At 36.4% G+C, this 15,210-nt stretch overlaps 1 protein-coding gene across 2 annotated transcripts in view; it reads left to right on the forward strand.

Annotated features, from left to right (window-relative positions):
* The window catches only part of LOC109061430 (sprouty-related, EVH1 domain-containing protein 2-like), a 36,580-nt gene extending 29,722 nt beyond the window's left edge, over nucleotides 1–6,858 (forward strand). Inside the window, exons 5-6 of one of the 2 annotated variants that reach the window (XM_042736370.1) lie at nucleotides 2,680–2,820; nucleotides 5,211–6,857. In XM_042736370.1, the coding sequence (XP_042592304.1) occupies nucleotides 2,680–2,820; nucleotides 5,211–5,864 (795 nt within the window). In that variant the 3' untranslated portion in view covers nucleotides 5,865–6,857. Of the gene's footprint in view, nucleotides 1–2,679; nucleotides 2,821–5,210 lie in introns of both variants that reach the window. The other variant, XM_042736371.1, reaches the window with a different exon arrangement.
* Nucleotides 6,859–15,210: the final 8,352 nt, after the last annotated feature.

Here is a 15,210-nt window from a genome sequence, read left to right on the forward strand (position 1 = left end):
TCAGAGTTGGGCCACATGTGCCTTTGAACTCTCTTGTTATCTGCACTACGCCACACACATTAGAGATTTTCGATAAGACTGCTGATTTTGTTGTGGGGGTTGGCTATTTACTTGAGTGTGCCATTTTTGGTACCTTTTTGGTGCTTTGTTTCAAAAACTAGTGAGCTGCCTAAAGAGTGAACTTTTTACGGCATCATATACATGTTTCTGTCATGAAAACAGTTTGAAAAAGCATGTTGAATGATAATGCTGCCTACTGAAGCCCAAAGTATACTACGGTTTTTACGCGTACGTAAGGGTTCCTGCACAGTGTGCGTGACGCAAATTTTGTCACCAGAATAGTACGCACACTATTCGATATTTGTAACTGTGCATACCTGTACCCGCAGGTCTCACATGCGCTTTGACTTGGTTTTGCACTAATCAGTTCTTCCACAAGGTGGCAACACAGTCCCAATTCATTGTTTCAATTTGTTCATTACAAATTGTTCATTAATTTATTTTTAACACTGCACCCCCAAGGCTACATGCAGCACCCTCAGCACCCCTACTTCCCACAGTAAAGTAAATGATCTCTGTAATACATTTATGTTGGTAATGTTCTGTTACCCTAGTGGGGGTTAGTGTTGCTCTTATCCATGCTAGGCTGCATGGATGTGCAGGGAGTTCTTCCCCAGAACAGAACCGTCCCACCAATCCAAACCGTATGCTAATTGTCAATCATCTTTGATGATAGTGGTCCTGATAGAACCTAGGCGTTTAGGTTTCAGTTGGTTATGATGCTGCCTCAGAAGACAGCTGCCCATGTAGGCGGTAGACAGCAAGGCAGCTCACTAGTTATTTTATATCTATTTTGGCCTCATACTGCTTGAGTACTTTGGCCAGAGTTTTTTAGACCTGCAGTGTAAACATCTGAAAGGGTCTGTGTTTTTAATTATCTCCAGCAGTCCGGCCCCAGCTATCCTCCTAAACGTATTTTTAAGTCATGTCGGCTCAGGCTTTCTTGGCAGTGCTTTGAGGGACGCCTGTATTATTTTTGGCCAGCAGTTCTGAGGTCTTTGTATGAAGGGGAAACCAAGGCCTGGCCAGGCTGGACTCAGAAAGAGAGAGAGAGCTCGGGTCAGGGTGCAGGGACACGGCCAGCCACCGGGGACTCCTGTTCCTCTCGCCCAGCTGGAGATTAGCCTCAAACATGGAAAACTCAGTTTGAGTGGCACAACATTATCAGATGCCAGTGATCTAATAGTGGATGGATTCTACAGACCCCATGAATGACTTGATAAACATGGTTTATCAAAGTAGAATCTTATAACAAAGTAGAATCTCTCTCACTCTCAGCTGCTCCCATTATGCATAATTAATTGCTTATCATCCATATATTTATTTGGCACATTTTATATAAAGTCAAATTGAAATACAATCTCTTGCACACTATTAGCTACACCAAAATAAGATAAGATGAGATAAGATTTACACTTTGTATCTGTCGATCTCTAACTATTCCAAAAAAGTTTATTTTAGTAATATTTATGCTCTTCTAACCCCATAAATCTTTTTAAAGCTGGAAGTAAGTGTGTGTGTGTGTGTGTGTGTGTGTGTGTGTGTGTGTGTGTGTGTGTGTGTGTGTGTGTGTGTGTGTGTGTGTGTGTGTGTGTGTGTGTGTGTGTGTGTGTGTGTGTGTGTGTTTATGCTCACACTCCACCTGGCAGGTGGTTGTTGAAGGCATCCGGTTCAGCCAAAGGAAGGATCACGTCCAGACTCTCAGTCACTAATCATTTCCCATCCGCCCAGCCACCCTGCCTGTCTGTCTGTCTGTCTGTCTGTCTGTCTGTAGTTCTGTCTGTCTATTTAGTCCACCTCCGCAGGCAGCTGTCTGCCTGCACCATTCTTATGTTTTGTGTTTAACGACTAGGCTGTAAACTTTTCGCTGGAGCTCATTCAGACAGAGAGCTGAAATCCTGCGTTTCTGTTCATACATTTTTATACATTTCCATTGACCTCTTCTGACAGACTGTTTCAAAGTCTCAGTTTTACTCCTACAAGAGCAATTCTACACAATGTGAAATATATTATACATTAGAGACAGTTTTGTTGCTCACTTGACTTTTTTTCCCTCAGTAGCATGAGAATATCTTGATTTTGATACGTATGACACAAACACTGAGGTGTTCTGTAGGTCTCTCTGGTGATGTTATGGACCAGAGCTGTTGGTTTTGTGTGTGATGGCCTGTATCCCAGCATGCTGGAATCATTTTGAGTTCCTCTAATAACAGGGAGACTTCAGAGGTTTTTACAGATCCTGCGGCCTGAGGCCTGATTTTTTTTTTTTTTTTTAGTTTAATTGCACACTGAAGTTGAGCCACGTCACGTCGGATTGACTGCACTGACGTCTGTGTGTATATGTGCAGTGTATGGCCGTGTATGTGGTGTATTAATGTGTAGCTGTGAATCAATGCCAGGCACCCATGACGTCATGGAAAACCGCATTTACTCTGCAAAACACCTGTCTGTGATCGGGATTGTCTTTTTGTCTTCAAATTTCCTGGACAGTACATGTACTGTTTTCAACTCTGTTTTTTTTTTTTTTCTTATGTGTTTTTGGAGATGATGGTTCTTCATTTGCAAATGTCTGTAGGTTGTTTGAGACTGAGTTTGTCTTTTTTATCTTTTGTTGTTCAGACTGCCACCGACAGCTCCTCAAACTCATCTCAGAAGAAGGAGATCTCTACACAGCTTGTGGCCACCTCCACCTTCTACGAGCCTCATCTACATCGCTGTATTCTGCAGTACCGGCCACCTGAGCGCTACAGCCTAGATCAGGTGCGTTAGGTGGAGGCATATCTAGGAGCCTAGTCAATATTTGCATGAATTAATGAATATTCATATGTCATCTAGATCAGGGATACTCAAATGTCATAGGTCAGAGTTTGGATATTTTTTTTTTTTTTTTAAGAAATTGATACTTTTATTCAGCAATGATGTATTAAATTGATCAAAAGTGAGGGTAAATACATTATATTGTTACTAAAGATTTCTATTTCAAATGTTCTTTTGAACTTTCTAATCATCAAAGAATTATGCTCATATATACTGTATATGTGCATCTCAATAAATTAGAATGTAGTGAAAAAGTTCATTTATTTAAGTATTTCAACTCAAATTGTGAAACTCGTGTATTAAATAAATTCAGTGCACACAGGCTGAAGTAGTTTAAGTCTTTGGTTCTTTTAATTGTGATGATTTTGGCTCACATTTAACAAAAACCCACCAATTCACTTTCTCAACAAATTAGAATATGGTGACATGCCAGTCAGCCTGCAAAATGGTCTCTCAGTTTGGTTCATTAGGCTACACAATCATTGGGAAGACTGCTGATCTGACAGTTGTCCAGAAGACAATCATTGACACCCTTCACAAGGAGGGTAAGCCACAAACATTCATTGCCAAAGAAGCTGGCTGTTCACAGAGTGCTGTATCCAAGCATGTTAACAGAAAGTTGAGTGGAAGGAAAAAATGTGGAAGAAAAAGACGCACAACCAACAAGAGAACCGCAGCCTTATGAGGATTGTCAAGGAAAATCAATTCAAGAATTTGTTTCATTAAATTTGATTCAAGAGTGAACTTCACAAGGAATGAACTGAGGCTGGGGTCAATGCATCAAGAGCAACCACACACAGACGTGTCAAGGAATTTGGCTACAGTTATTGTATTCCTCTTGTTAAGCCACTCCTGAACCACAGACAACGTCAGAGGCGTCTTACCTGGGCTAAGGAGAAGAAGAACTGGACTGTTGCTCAGTGGTCCAAAGTCCTCTTTTCAGAAGAGAGCAAGTTTTGTATTTCATTTGGAAACCAAGGTCCTAGAGTCTGGAGGAAGGGTGAAGAAGCTCATAGCCCAAGTTGCTTGAAGTCCAGTGTTAAGTTTCCACAGTCTGTGATGACTTGGGGTGCAATGTCATCTTCTGGTGTTGGTCCATTGTGTTTTTTTGAAAACCAAAGTCACTGCACCCGTTTACCAAGAAATTTTGAGCACTTCATGCTTCCTTCTGCTGACCAGCTTTTTGAAGATGCTGATTTCATTTTCCAGCAGGATTTGGCACCTGCCCACACTGCCAAAGCACCAAAAGTTGGTTAAATGACCATGGTGTTGGTGTTCTTGACTGGCCAGCAAACTCACCAGACCTGAACCCCAGAGAGAATCTATGGGGTATTGTCAAGAGGAAAATGAGAAACAAGAGACCAAAAATGCAGATGAGCTGAAGGCCACTGTCAAAGAAACCTGGGCTTCCATACCACCTCAGCAGTGCCACAAACTGATCTCCTCCATGCCACACCAAATTGAGGCAGTAATTAACACAAAAGGAGCCCCTACCAAGTATTGAGTACATGTACAGTAAATAAACATACTATAGTGAATTGGTGGGTTTTTGTTAAATGTGAGGCAAAATCATCACAATTAAAAGAACCAAAGACTTAAACTACTTCAGTCTGTGTGCACTGAATTTATTTAATACACAAGTTTCACAATTTGAGTTGAATTACTGAAATAAATGAACACGACATTCTAATTTATAGAGATGCACCTGTATATATATGGAAGAACTTGAAAGTCTGGTAGTGTGTGATTCTGATTCCGATTTTAAAAGCCGTGTAGCGTATTCCAGCCTTAAATCAGATTTAGTGCTGGCAAACAATTAATCACGATTAATCGCATTCCAAAACAAACGTTTTTGTTTACATTACATATTTGAGTATACTGTATTCGTGAGAGTGTAAGAGTGTAATTATATATTTAAGTACTGAGTAATATTAATTAACTATATGGTTAGGGTTAGGATTAGGGTTACTTGCATGTATTTATGAATAATTTATTGTTATTGTAATAGTAAGTACATGTAACGTGTAACAAGGACACCTTAAAATAAAGTGTTACCTATAATGTATGAGTGTGTATTTATATAAACATAATAAACATACACAGTAAACACACACACACACATATTATGTGAACAAAAACGTTTATTTTGGATGCGATTAATTGCGATTAATCGTTTGACAGCACTCATCAGATTACGAAAAGATGAAACATTTAAATTACATTTTCAAATAAGTGACACGATCCAATACTGTGAGAGAATAAAAAGAACTACGTTCTATGATCTTACTGACATAGTCGTCACTTTTGTGCTCCTGTTTTCTCTTGCCTCTCAGAAGTTCTCCAGGAACCCCTTCCAGTTTGAGGATGAGGAGATTGTTCGAATCAACCCCCGGGAGCGCTGGCTGATCACAGGCTACGAGGACTACCGATACGCCGCCGTGCCGGACAAGTTCACCCAACACGAGGACTCGGACTCGTACGTTCACATAGCTAAGAACGAACCCTTAAAGCACGACTACAACTACCCCTACGTGCCCAGCTCTGACTTCAGCCAGTGCGACCTCAAGAGCCACTGCGAAGGCGTAGTGGCCACCCAGCCGCGGGCGTTCAAGCTCAAGGGCAAGCGAAGGAAAGAGGACGGAGAGCGATCGCGCTGCGCTTACTGCCGGGACATGTTCAATCACGAGGAAAACCGGCGCGGGCAGTGCCACGACGCCCCCGACCCCATCCGGACCTGCATCCACCGGGTCAGCTTCATGTGGTGCGCTGACAGCATGCTCTACCACTGCATGTCTGACCCGGAGGGAGAGTACTCGGACCCTTGCTCGTGCGACTCCAGCGAGGAGCATTTCTGTCTTCGCTGGACGGCCCTGCTGGGTCTGTCGCTGTTGGCGCCTTGTCTGTGTTGCTACCCACCGCTCCACGGGTGCCACCGCTGCGGCGTGGCCTGCGGCTGCTGCGGAGGGAAGCACAAGGCCGTCGGGTGAACGAACCTTAAACACGCCCCTCAGAATGCTAGCACTGAGGAGGGCAGGAGCAGACTGTCCTTTACTTTACGTTCTCTCCTGGCTCCAGAAAACAGTTGGTGCGTTGAAAACGTTCTCTTTTGGTTGTTTTTATAAATATGAAAGTATATATATGTGTATGTGTATCTTTTCTTTCCCTTTTGTTGTGGATGCTTCTCTCAGTTCCTCGGCTCTCCTGGAGCCCTCATGTCATGCATTACTTATGCAGGTACTTTATATTTTTTTACACTGATTTGACTTTTCAAGAACTTGAATCGCTTGTTGTTTTTACGGCGCGCAGTCGTTTGGGAAGAAGTTGCTTTTTACTCTTCCTGAACAGTACCGTACATAAACTGGCATTTATATCCCAAGCCCTTTAACCGTTCAGAACAATAACAATGAGATTAGCTCGAGACACTAAACCTGTAGTCGGAAGCGTCTGTTTGTAGTGCGATTGTGGGAGAGCGTGTGTCGATGCCTGCATGCGTGTTGTAAAGGAATGATAACATTGTATCACAGCATAGTATTGTCGTTATTATATTTAAGCCAAATTTACATAAGCTGCATCCAGAGTAATGTAAATACTGTATATGTTTCAAATCAAATTATTGTAATCACCTTCGACAGCCACAGCTGCGCTTCAGACATGGGACATTTTCCTTAGAGTTGACTTCTTTTGGATGCAAGGGTGGCTTTTGAGTCTGATGCATATTTGATATCCAAAGATTATTTTTGTCATATTTATTTTTGCAGTCAATCGAATCACCAGCCAAAGGGAGAAAAAAAATAGAGAGAGAAATCATCAGACTGTAGGCAAAAAAGCACAGCCATATGGGAAAAGAGGAATTTCCAGTGAGCCCATGCCGCCTCACCTGCAAAAAAAATAAATAAAAAGTTTTAATCATAATTTTTGTCTTGAAAAACATAATCAAAATATCCTCACAACAAGGAACTTTTTAGATTTTTTTTAGAAAATATACTTGGATTTGGTAGTGCTGTCAAACGATTAATCGTGATTAATCGCATCCAAAATAAAAGTTTTTGTTTACATAATATATGTGTGTGTGCTGTGTATATTTAGTATGTATATATAAATACACACACGTCATATATATATTTAAGAAAAATATGTTATGTTTATACATTTAAAATATTTATATATAATATCAATTATATTAACATAAATATATACATGGAAATATTTTCAAAATAGATACTGTATGTGTGTGTGTGTTTATATATAATAATTTATATAATAAATATACACAGTACACACACATATGGTGGTGGTGGTTGAGGAGAGACCCCCCACATGATTGTAAAGCACTTTGGGTGTACAACAATACACAATAAAGCACTATATAAATGCATCATTCATTCATTCATTCATATATTATGTAAACAAAAACTTTTATTTTGGAAGTGATTAATCGTTTGACAGCACTAGAATTAGGTTGAATTTGACCTTATTTTTATTCATTTATTTACAGATTTCTATTGATTTAAACAAACCTCACACAGTTTTATTAGATTTATACGGAGCCCCGCACATGACATGCAAGAAAAAATAAATAAATCGTGATTTACTAATTTGTACCCTTGATGTACTAAAACGTGCACACAATTACTATTTCGTTCCCTCAATTTGCTAAATCCTGCGCACAATTTAGTAATTCCTTCTCTCGATTTATAAATTGTGTGCATGATTTAGCAAATCGAGGGAAAGAATTAGTAAATTGTGCGCACAATTTATAAATTGAGGGAACAAAATAGTAATCGTGTGCATGATTTAGCCTACTATTTTTTCCTGCATGCCATTTGCGGGGCTTCGTAGCTTTACGCTTAAAACAAGGAAAAAAACAAAATAATATTATATGCAGTTTTGCTTCTCATGTAATTTTTGTTTGTTTTAGTCGACTGTTGAGATATTTTACTGGAAAACAAGACAAAAATATGAATGAATGAAATTATTTTATGCTGTCTATTTGATTTCGTATATTCTCCGGAGGGAAAACACTAAAGAGCTATATATATTTTTTCCCTTATTGACAGATGGCTTATAATTTGTTCTCTAAGAAAAACAAAAGGAAACAGAAAAATAAGCTTGATTTTAAGGGTGCTTTATAGAGGGACATTTGCCAAACCCATCTCCAGTTTCTTCATGACAATAACTTAACGCCTTAATTTTTGAGAGGACATTAAAATGAATCAATGTAGTTCCTCAGAGAAGAGAAAATTATGAAAATATATTTTTCTAATGTATAAAAAATAACACCCCAATAGATAGGCCTTTCTTTAAAACAAAAAAATTCTAAATTGCTCCAGATATTGCAGGAGTCAATTGGCTCGTATGTGTCGAGTCTGTCTCCATTACCAAGGACTTCATGGCTAACCAGTCACCTTCCCCTGCTCATGACAAAGCAGTGCCCTCATAGATACTCAAAGTGTATGTGAGCAGTCAAAGAATGTACAGTATATGTGCGTCAGATGCTTCTTCAATGACAGTGAGAAACTCTTAAAAATAAAGGTTCTTTAATGGTTCATTGCAGAACCTCTTCTCAACAATTTTAAAGGTTCTTTGGAGATCAAAACAAATTCTTGATGTCATATTATTGGTATAAAGATTCCGTTTGGAATCGCATACTACTCTCACTATTGTTGCAGTATGTATTATGCAATGTTTTTTTTTTATTTATTTTTTTATGCATATTTCCAAACAACATTCACAGGATTTGACTTGACCTTCCATTTTCAGTGTGATTTTCAGGTCTGTTCAGATTACGAATTATATCTATGTTGTCCACACCAACTGACTCTTTAAAGTCCGACTGGCTGTCAATATTTCTATCACTCTTCAGCTGAACAAAATGGTTCTGAAAGAGATTCCAACAATATTGTTCATCTGTGTCATTATCATTATGGCTGTTGTGAACTTCGCTGTTCGCACAGAATGATTATATACAATGGTTATTAAAACTTTATAGTTATAGTTAGCATTCTTGATGTGAACAGGCTTAGAAAGTCAGCCACAATTTTGACCATTTCTTTTTAGACTCATTGTTTGTTTTCGGATTGGAAATAAATTTATATTTAACACAAAATTGGATTGGATTGAAAAATGTTTTATTTAATTATTATTATTTATAGTGTGTCAAAGTAATAATTAATTTTTGTTGAATTAATCATGCAATGTGATGATGTGTCAAAAACATGATTATTGTGGAATTACATTGTATCCAGCAAAATTACTGTGAATTACTGTGCTGTATACAACATTACATTCAGTTCTGCTAGTATTCAATTCCGAACAGTCTTTGCTTCATCTGTTTTGTGTTGTTCAAAGTGCTTCTATGTTGTATTTTTATAGGATTTTTTTCCATTACATATTCTGTACACTGTAACAAAAAAAAAACAAAAAAAAAAAGATCAGTAATTCATGGTAACTTATGTTTTTACATTACTTACATTATCAAAATAAGCTTTTTTATGATTTTTTTTTATGATTTTCAAGACAATGTAATTTATGTTGAAATGACTTGTACAACTTATATACTTATATGCTTAAGTTTTTAAGGTGAAATAGGTGGAATTGTTTTTTTTTTTTTTTTTTTTTTTTACAGTGCAGAATAAGTATAAACTTTTCCAAAATATCTCATGTTCAGATTTCAATGAAAAACAAACATTCAATGTGGTCTCAGACTTCTGTAACTTTTCTAAAGAACCGTAAAGGTTCTTTAGAAAAATAAAAGCCTTTATTTTTAAGAGTGAGGTGCTGCTGTGTGGTTTCACTCTCAGAAAATAAAGGTACAGAAGCTGTCACTGTGATGGTATTTATTTGAAAAAGGTACAACTTTGTACCTTATTTCCCCCTAAAAAGTGCATTTTAGTACCTTAAAGGTACATTTTAGTACCTTTTGAAAAGATGCTGCCCCAGTGGCAACGTTTGAACCTTTTAGTCTGCAAGTGTTGGTTAGTGTGCCCTTGTCGCTTCACTGGAGTCCTCTCGCTGTCCTTCATTCACCACATGTCCTTTCTGTATCTGAGTACGTCAGCTTCATCCGAGCTTAGAGAAGAGCTGCATTTTATTTTTCTATCTGTGGTAACCAAATGCATTCTGTATGAGCGTCTGTCCTTGTGTGACACACATGTACCTGTTAAAAAGTGCCTGAAGCATCATGTTAATCTATCTCCTTGTATACTAAAAAACGAAGAAGCAGAAAAATATTTAAAAAAAAAATTAAATAAACCCTATTGTATTGATTAGTTTTGTTTTTTACAATGCAAATTTTTACCTCTGTAAAAAGCAAAAAAAATCTATATCAAGTGTATGATGTACATTTTTATTTCTATTTTTTTTAATCGTTTCTAACATGTACAATCAATGTAGCTCCTGCTTTTGGGAAAAGATGGAAAAAAGAAAGTACTTTGTAAATACCAGTTGATCATATGGGAACTACATGACGGCCTGGCCGTTGTGCAGTTCTACATGTTTGTCATAGGTCCCAATAAAAATGAAAGAAACCTGTAACCCGTCTACATTCATGCTGTTTGCCGAGCCGTTGTTCACTTGCAAATGCTAGTTTGATCAATTTGGTTGGGTTTAGACTTTGACCCAGAATTACTTTAGTATCATAGAGATATTATTATAGTTTGAATTCATATTTTGAATATTTAAAATATTTCTGTTTTCATTTTAATTTTAAAGTTGTTTTGTCATTATTTTAGTTTTTATTAATATTTCAGTTTAGTTTTTATTTTTATATTTTTTTGTTTTAATTTTAATTTTAAAGGATTAGTAGTTTTTGTCATTTTTTGTCTATATAGTTTTTTATTAATATTTTGATTTAGTTTTTATTTTTATATTTTCTGTTTTAATTTTAAAGTATTAGTAATTTTTGTAATTTTTGTCTGTATAGTTTTTATTAATATTTCGATTTAGTTTTTATTTTTATATTTTCTGTTTTAATTTTAAAGTATTAGTAGTTTTTGTCATTTTTTTGTCTATATAGTTTTTTATTTATATTTCGATTTAGTTTTTATTTTTAGATTTTCTGTTTTATTTTTAAAGTATTACTAATTTTTGTAATTTTTTTCTGTATAGTTTTTATTAATATTTCGATTTGACTTTTATTTTTAGATTTTCTGTTTTCATTTTCATTTTAAAGTATTAGTAATTTTTGTCTATACAATTTTTATTATTATTTTTAATTTGTTTTTTATTTTTATATTTTCTGTTTTCATTTTAAAGTATAAGTAGTTTTTGTCATTTGTCTATATAGTTTTTATTAATATTTTGAATTAATTTTGTATATTTTCTGTTTTTGTTTTCATTTTAAAGTATTTGTTGTTTTGTCAGTTTTATCTATATAGTTTTTATTAATGTTTTGAGTTAGTTTTTATATTTTCTGTTTTAATTTTAATTTTAAAGTATTAGTAGTCTTTATCAATATAGTTTTTTATTAATATTTTGAATTAGTTTTTATTTTTTTATTTTCATTTTCATTTTAGTTTTTTGTCATTTTTGTTAGTTTTTGTAGTGCAATGTAATTTTTACTAATATTTTAATTAGTTTTTAGTTTTATATATTGTTTGTTTTTTATTTAAATTTAGGCATAGTGTAAGTGATTTTGTTGTTATTATTATTTTAAATATGTTTATAAAGTTTTTTATTACTTTTTATTTCAATAAATTTTTTTAGTTATTTTAGTACATCAAGTTAAAATGAGAATATGAAATGCAACTAGCTGAAATAAAACATTATATAACATTTTATTAAAATGTTAATATTTTATTAAAAAAAAAGTGACGTGACATTCAGCCAAGTATGGTGACCCATACTCAGAATTAGTGCTCTGCATTTAACCCATCCGAAGTGCACACACACAGAGCAGTGAACACACACACACACTGTGAACACACACCCGGAGCAGTGGGCAGCCATTTTTATGCTGCGGCGCCCGGGGAGCAGTTGGGGGTCTCGATGCCTTGCTCAAGGGCACCTAAGTCGTGGTATTGAAGGTGGAGAGAGAACTGTACATGCACTCCCCCCACCTACAATTCCTGCCGGCCCGAGACTCGAACTCACAACCCTTCGATTGGGAGTCCGACTCTCTAACCATTAGGCCACGACTTCCCCATAAGTCACTGAGTTCAACAAGACGCATAGGAGGCCAAAGCAGGGTTACCTAAGGCTAACTTTAGTTAACTAACACATGTGTTAGTTAACTAAAGTTAAATGTGTTTAACTGTGTTAGTTAAATGTGTTAGTTAACTAAAGTTAGCCTTAGGTAACCCTGCTTTGGCCTCCTATGCGTCTTGTTGAACTCAGTGACGTTTTGATGTCCTTTAGCCGTCAGTTCTGCCATATGAACCGGTCACTGGCCCTCGGTGTTCTGTGATCAATCAAACTTGCAGATGGACCACGTGACTCTCTTCCCCCGGCTCCTAATGTGCTTCTAGCCAGACGTGACTGCAACGCTTGCATCTGGAACCAGAAGTCTTTGAGCAGCTCAAACATGTGAAAGCCATACAGCACATTAAGCTGTTTCACTCAGGATGTTTCTGAAAAAGCATATGGACGATTATCTGACAGAAAAGAGGGGTGGGGGGGGAGAAATGTCCCCAAAGGCTTGGCCTGCTATGCTGCTTGGTGACTGCAAATAGCATCAGCCTCCACATGTGCAAACATTTAAGATGTATTTTCTCGTAATGAGGTCACTTTTTTCTTGCTTTAAAAGAAAGGAAGCAATTCCTTACCTCTGCTAAGGGCCCTTTCGCCTGCAGCTTTTGAAATTCTGATGAAGATACGATATGAAGATAAAAAAACGCAGCGCTCCCATTAAAAATAAGAACAAACAAAAAATGCTTTGGTGAACATGCGGCCTAACTTTAGCATTGCATTTTTAAAACGCTGCAAAAGACGTGAGTTTTTAGTGCAACGGTCGAACACGTCCATCTAGTGTTTACACAGATAAACAACGGAAAAGCAGTGGAAAAGAAAAACGTGTTCCGTATGAATGGCCCCTTACTCTATTTATATGGTGAAAACGTCACTTTACAGTAAAATACTGTTAAATGTACAGTTTTAGCAAGAGAAAAACAAGTCTTCTTAAAATTTGCATTTATATAGAACTGACATCCTCAGAATTTCATATGTGACAGCTCATGCTTGAAATAACTTTATTCTTCAGATATGTGCATTCACTGGGGTATTATGTTACATCTCATGTTGTTTAATGAATGTTTATCACATTATTTTTGCATCATGTGTGTTTTGCGTTTATGCGAAAGATGTGGGAAAGCTGTTTGTGAACGCTTTTAAACTCTGCTTTTAAGGTTGTCAGTAGCTAACATTATCAATGTAAAAAATTGAATTTAGGGATTCGATATAAGTTCTGTAAAACGTTCAATATTGCTACTGTAGTTTTTAATATGGTCAAGCCACATTTTTGAATGTCAATGTCACAGATTTTCACACAAAGTGACTGTATAGTGCATATAGAGGACTGGTTTTATGACACCTGGCCACCATTCACTGGTATAACAGTATGTGCAGAAACCAGGATATTCTTTAACATTTCTCTGTTTGTGATCTACAGAGAGTTTGGAATGACATGAGTGAATGTAATTATTTGTTAAGGCTACCGTGGACCTGCAAACCGCAGTAATCTGCCTTCCTGTTTTTTGTCAGGCCGCAGTGCTGTTTGAAGAGGAGCGTGGCGAGCTCTGAGCTTTCTTGTCTGGAGGCAGTGTGAGACAGCTGCTTCTGCTCTTTCCTGTTTGCTTGTTTGGGCTTGTTCCTGCACCTGTTGTTTGTCTCCGGCTGTAGGTGTTGTTTTTAGAGCCATTCAGGCGCAGATTCTTGTCTGGACCCATCAGGCAGTGCACTAATCATCAGCTCGACTGCATGGACGACTTCCCCACAGACTGAATCTCATGCCACATTTCACCTCAAAATCAAAAGAGTAAATTATATTTTGAATGAAAAAAATCAAGCCTTTGTAGGGCCTTTAAGATTTTTGCACTGTAACATTATTTTCCCTTAAAATGACTTTACAGTAATGTTTCTTGATGTTTAAATTTGAATTTATTTTCTTTTTATAATTTCTATTGTTTTCAGTAATGATATATATATTTATATATATATATATATATATATATTTATTTATTTATATATACATATATTTGCATTTACACACACGCACACACTACTGTTTGAATGTTTGTGTTTTTAGCTCACAGAGGCTACATTTATATTGCAAAACAGTAATATTGTGAAATATTATGACAATTTAATAGAACCGTTTTATATTTTAATATGGTTTATTATATAATTTGTTTCTGTGATACCAAAGCTGAAATTTAGCCTCAGTGTCACATGATCCTTCAGAAAACATTCTAATATGCTGATTTAGTCCTCAATAAATATTTCCTATTATTATCATCAGTGTTAAAAACAGTTGTGCTGCTTATTTTATTTTTCATTTATTTTTTATTTTTTTGCAGTGATACAAGTTATTTTCACAATTTGTTGATGAATAGAAAGTTTAAAACAACAGCATTTATCTAAAATAGAAATCATTTGTAACATAATAAATGTCTTTACGGTCAGTTTCGGTCAATTTAATGCATCATTGCTGAATAGAAGTATTAATTTGTATATATATATATATATATATATATATATATATATATATATATATATATATATATATATATATAAACAGCAACCCCATGTGCTTGTTTGTCCTGCTACTGCGCAAAAACAAAAACAAAAAAACAACAACATTGTTTCTATTCATTTTCTTTATGCAAACTATACTTATTTCTTTTTTCTTTTGACCCTTTTCTCTGCAGTTTCATATAAACTCTTTAAACATGTCTGGGCTGCATACTGAAGCCTTTGGAAGTTATATTTCCCTGCTTTGACCTCAGTAAATAGCTCTTGTGTTTACTGTCACTCCCTCCACCCCTGTCCTTGATTGTGCCGTCTTTTATTTGTGTCCAACTTCCCTTGGACAGAACAGTGTGGTATACATGCAGCAGGATGTTATTGTGAGCAGATAACAGCTTTGAGCCTCCACATCCTCTGACTGGACGGGAGGGGCGAGCGCGTTCCCACACCGGCCAGCTGAGGAAAAGCCACAGCGGGCATTGTCTCTCTTATCACTGTCAGTGGGCACTGGGTCACACCCGAGACACATCTAGTGATCACAATACCAGATACGCTTTGTTTCTGAGAGCTTTTCTGATAAGTAAACCACTTGGTTATGTGCTAGTAAGCTCTACTAACACCTACGCAATGCCCTGGAAACCACCTACAATGGCA

The sequence above is a fragment of the Cyprinus carpio genome, chromosome B13 (assembly GCF_018340385.1).
Source record: "Cyprinus carpio isolate SPL01 chromosome B13, ASM1834038v1, whole genome shotgun sequence".
Lineage (NCBI taxonomy): Eukaryota > Metazoa > Chordata > Actinopteri > Cypriniformes > Cyprinidae > Cyprinus > Cyprinus carpio.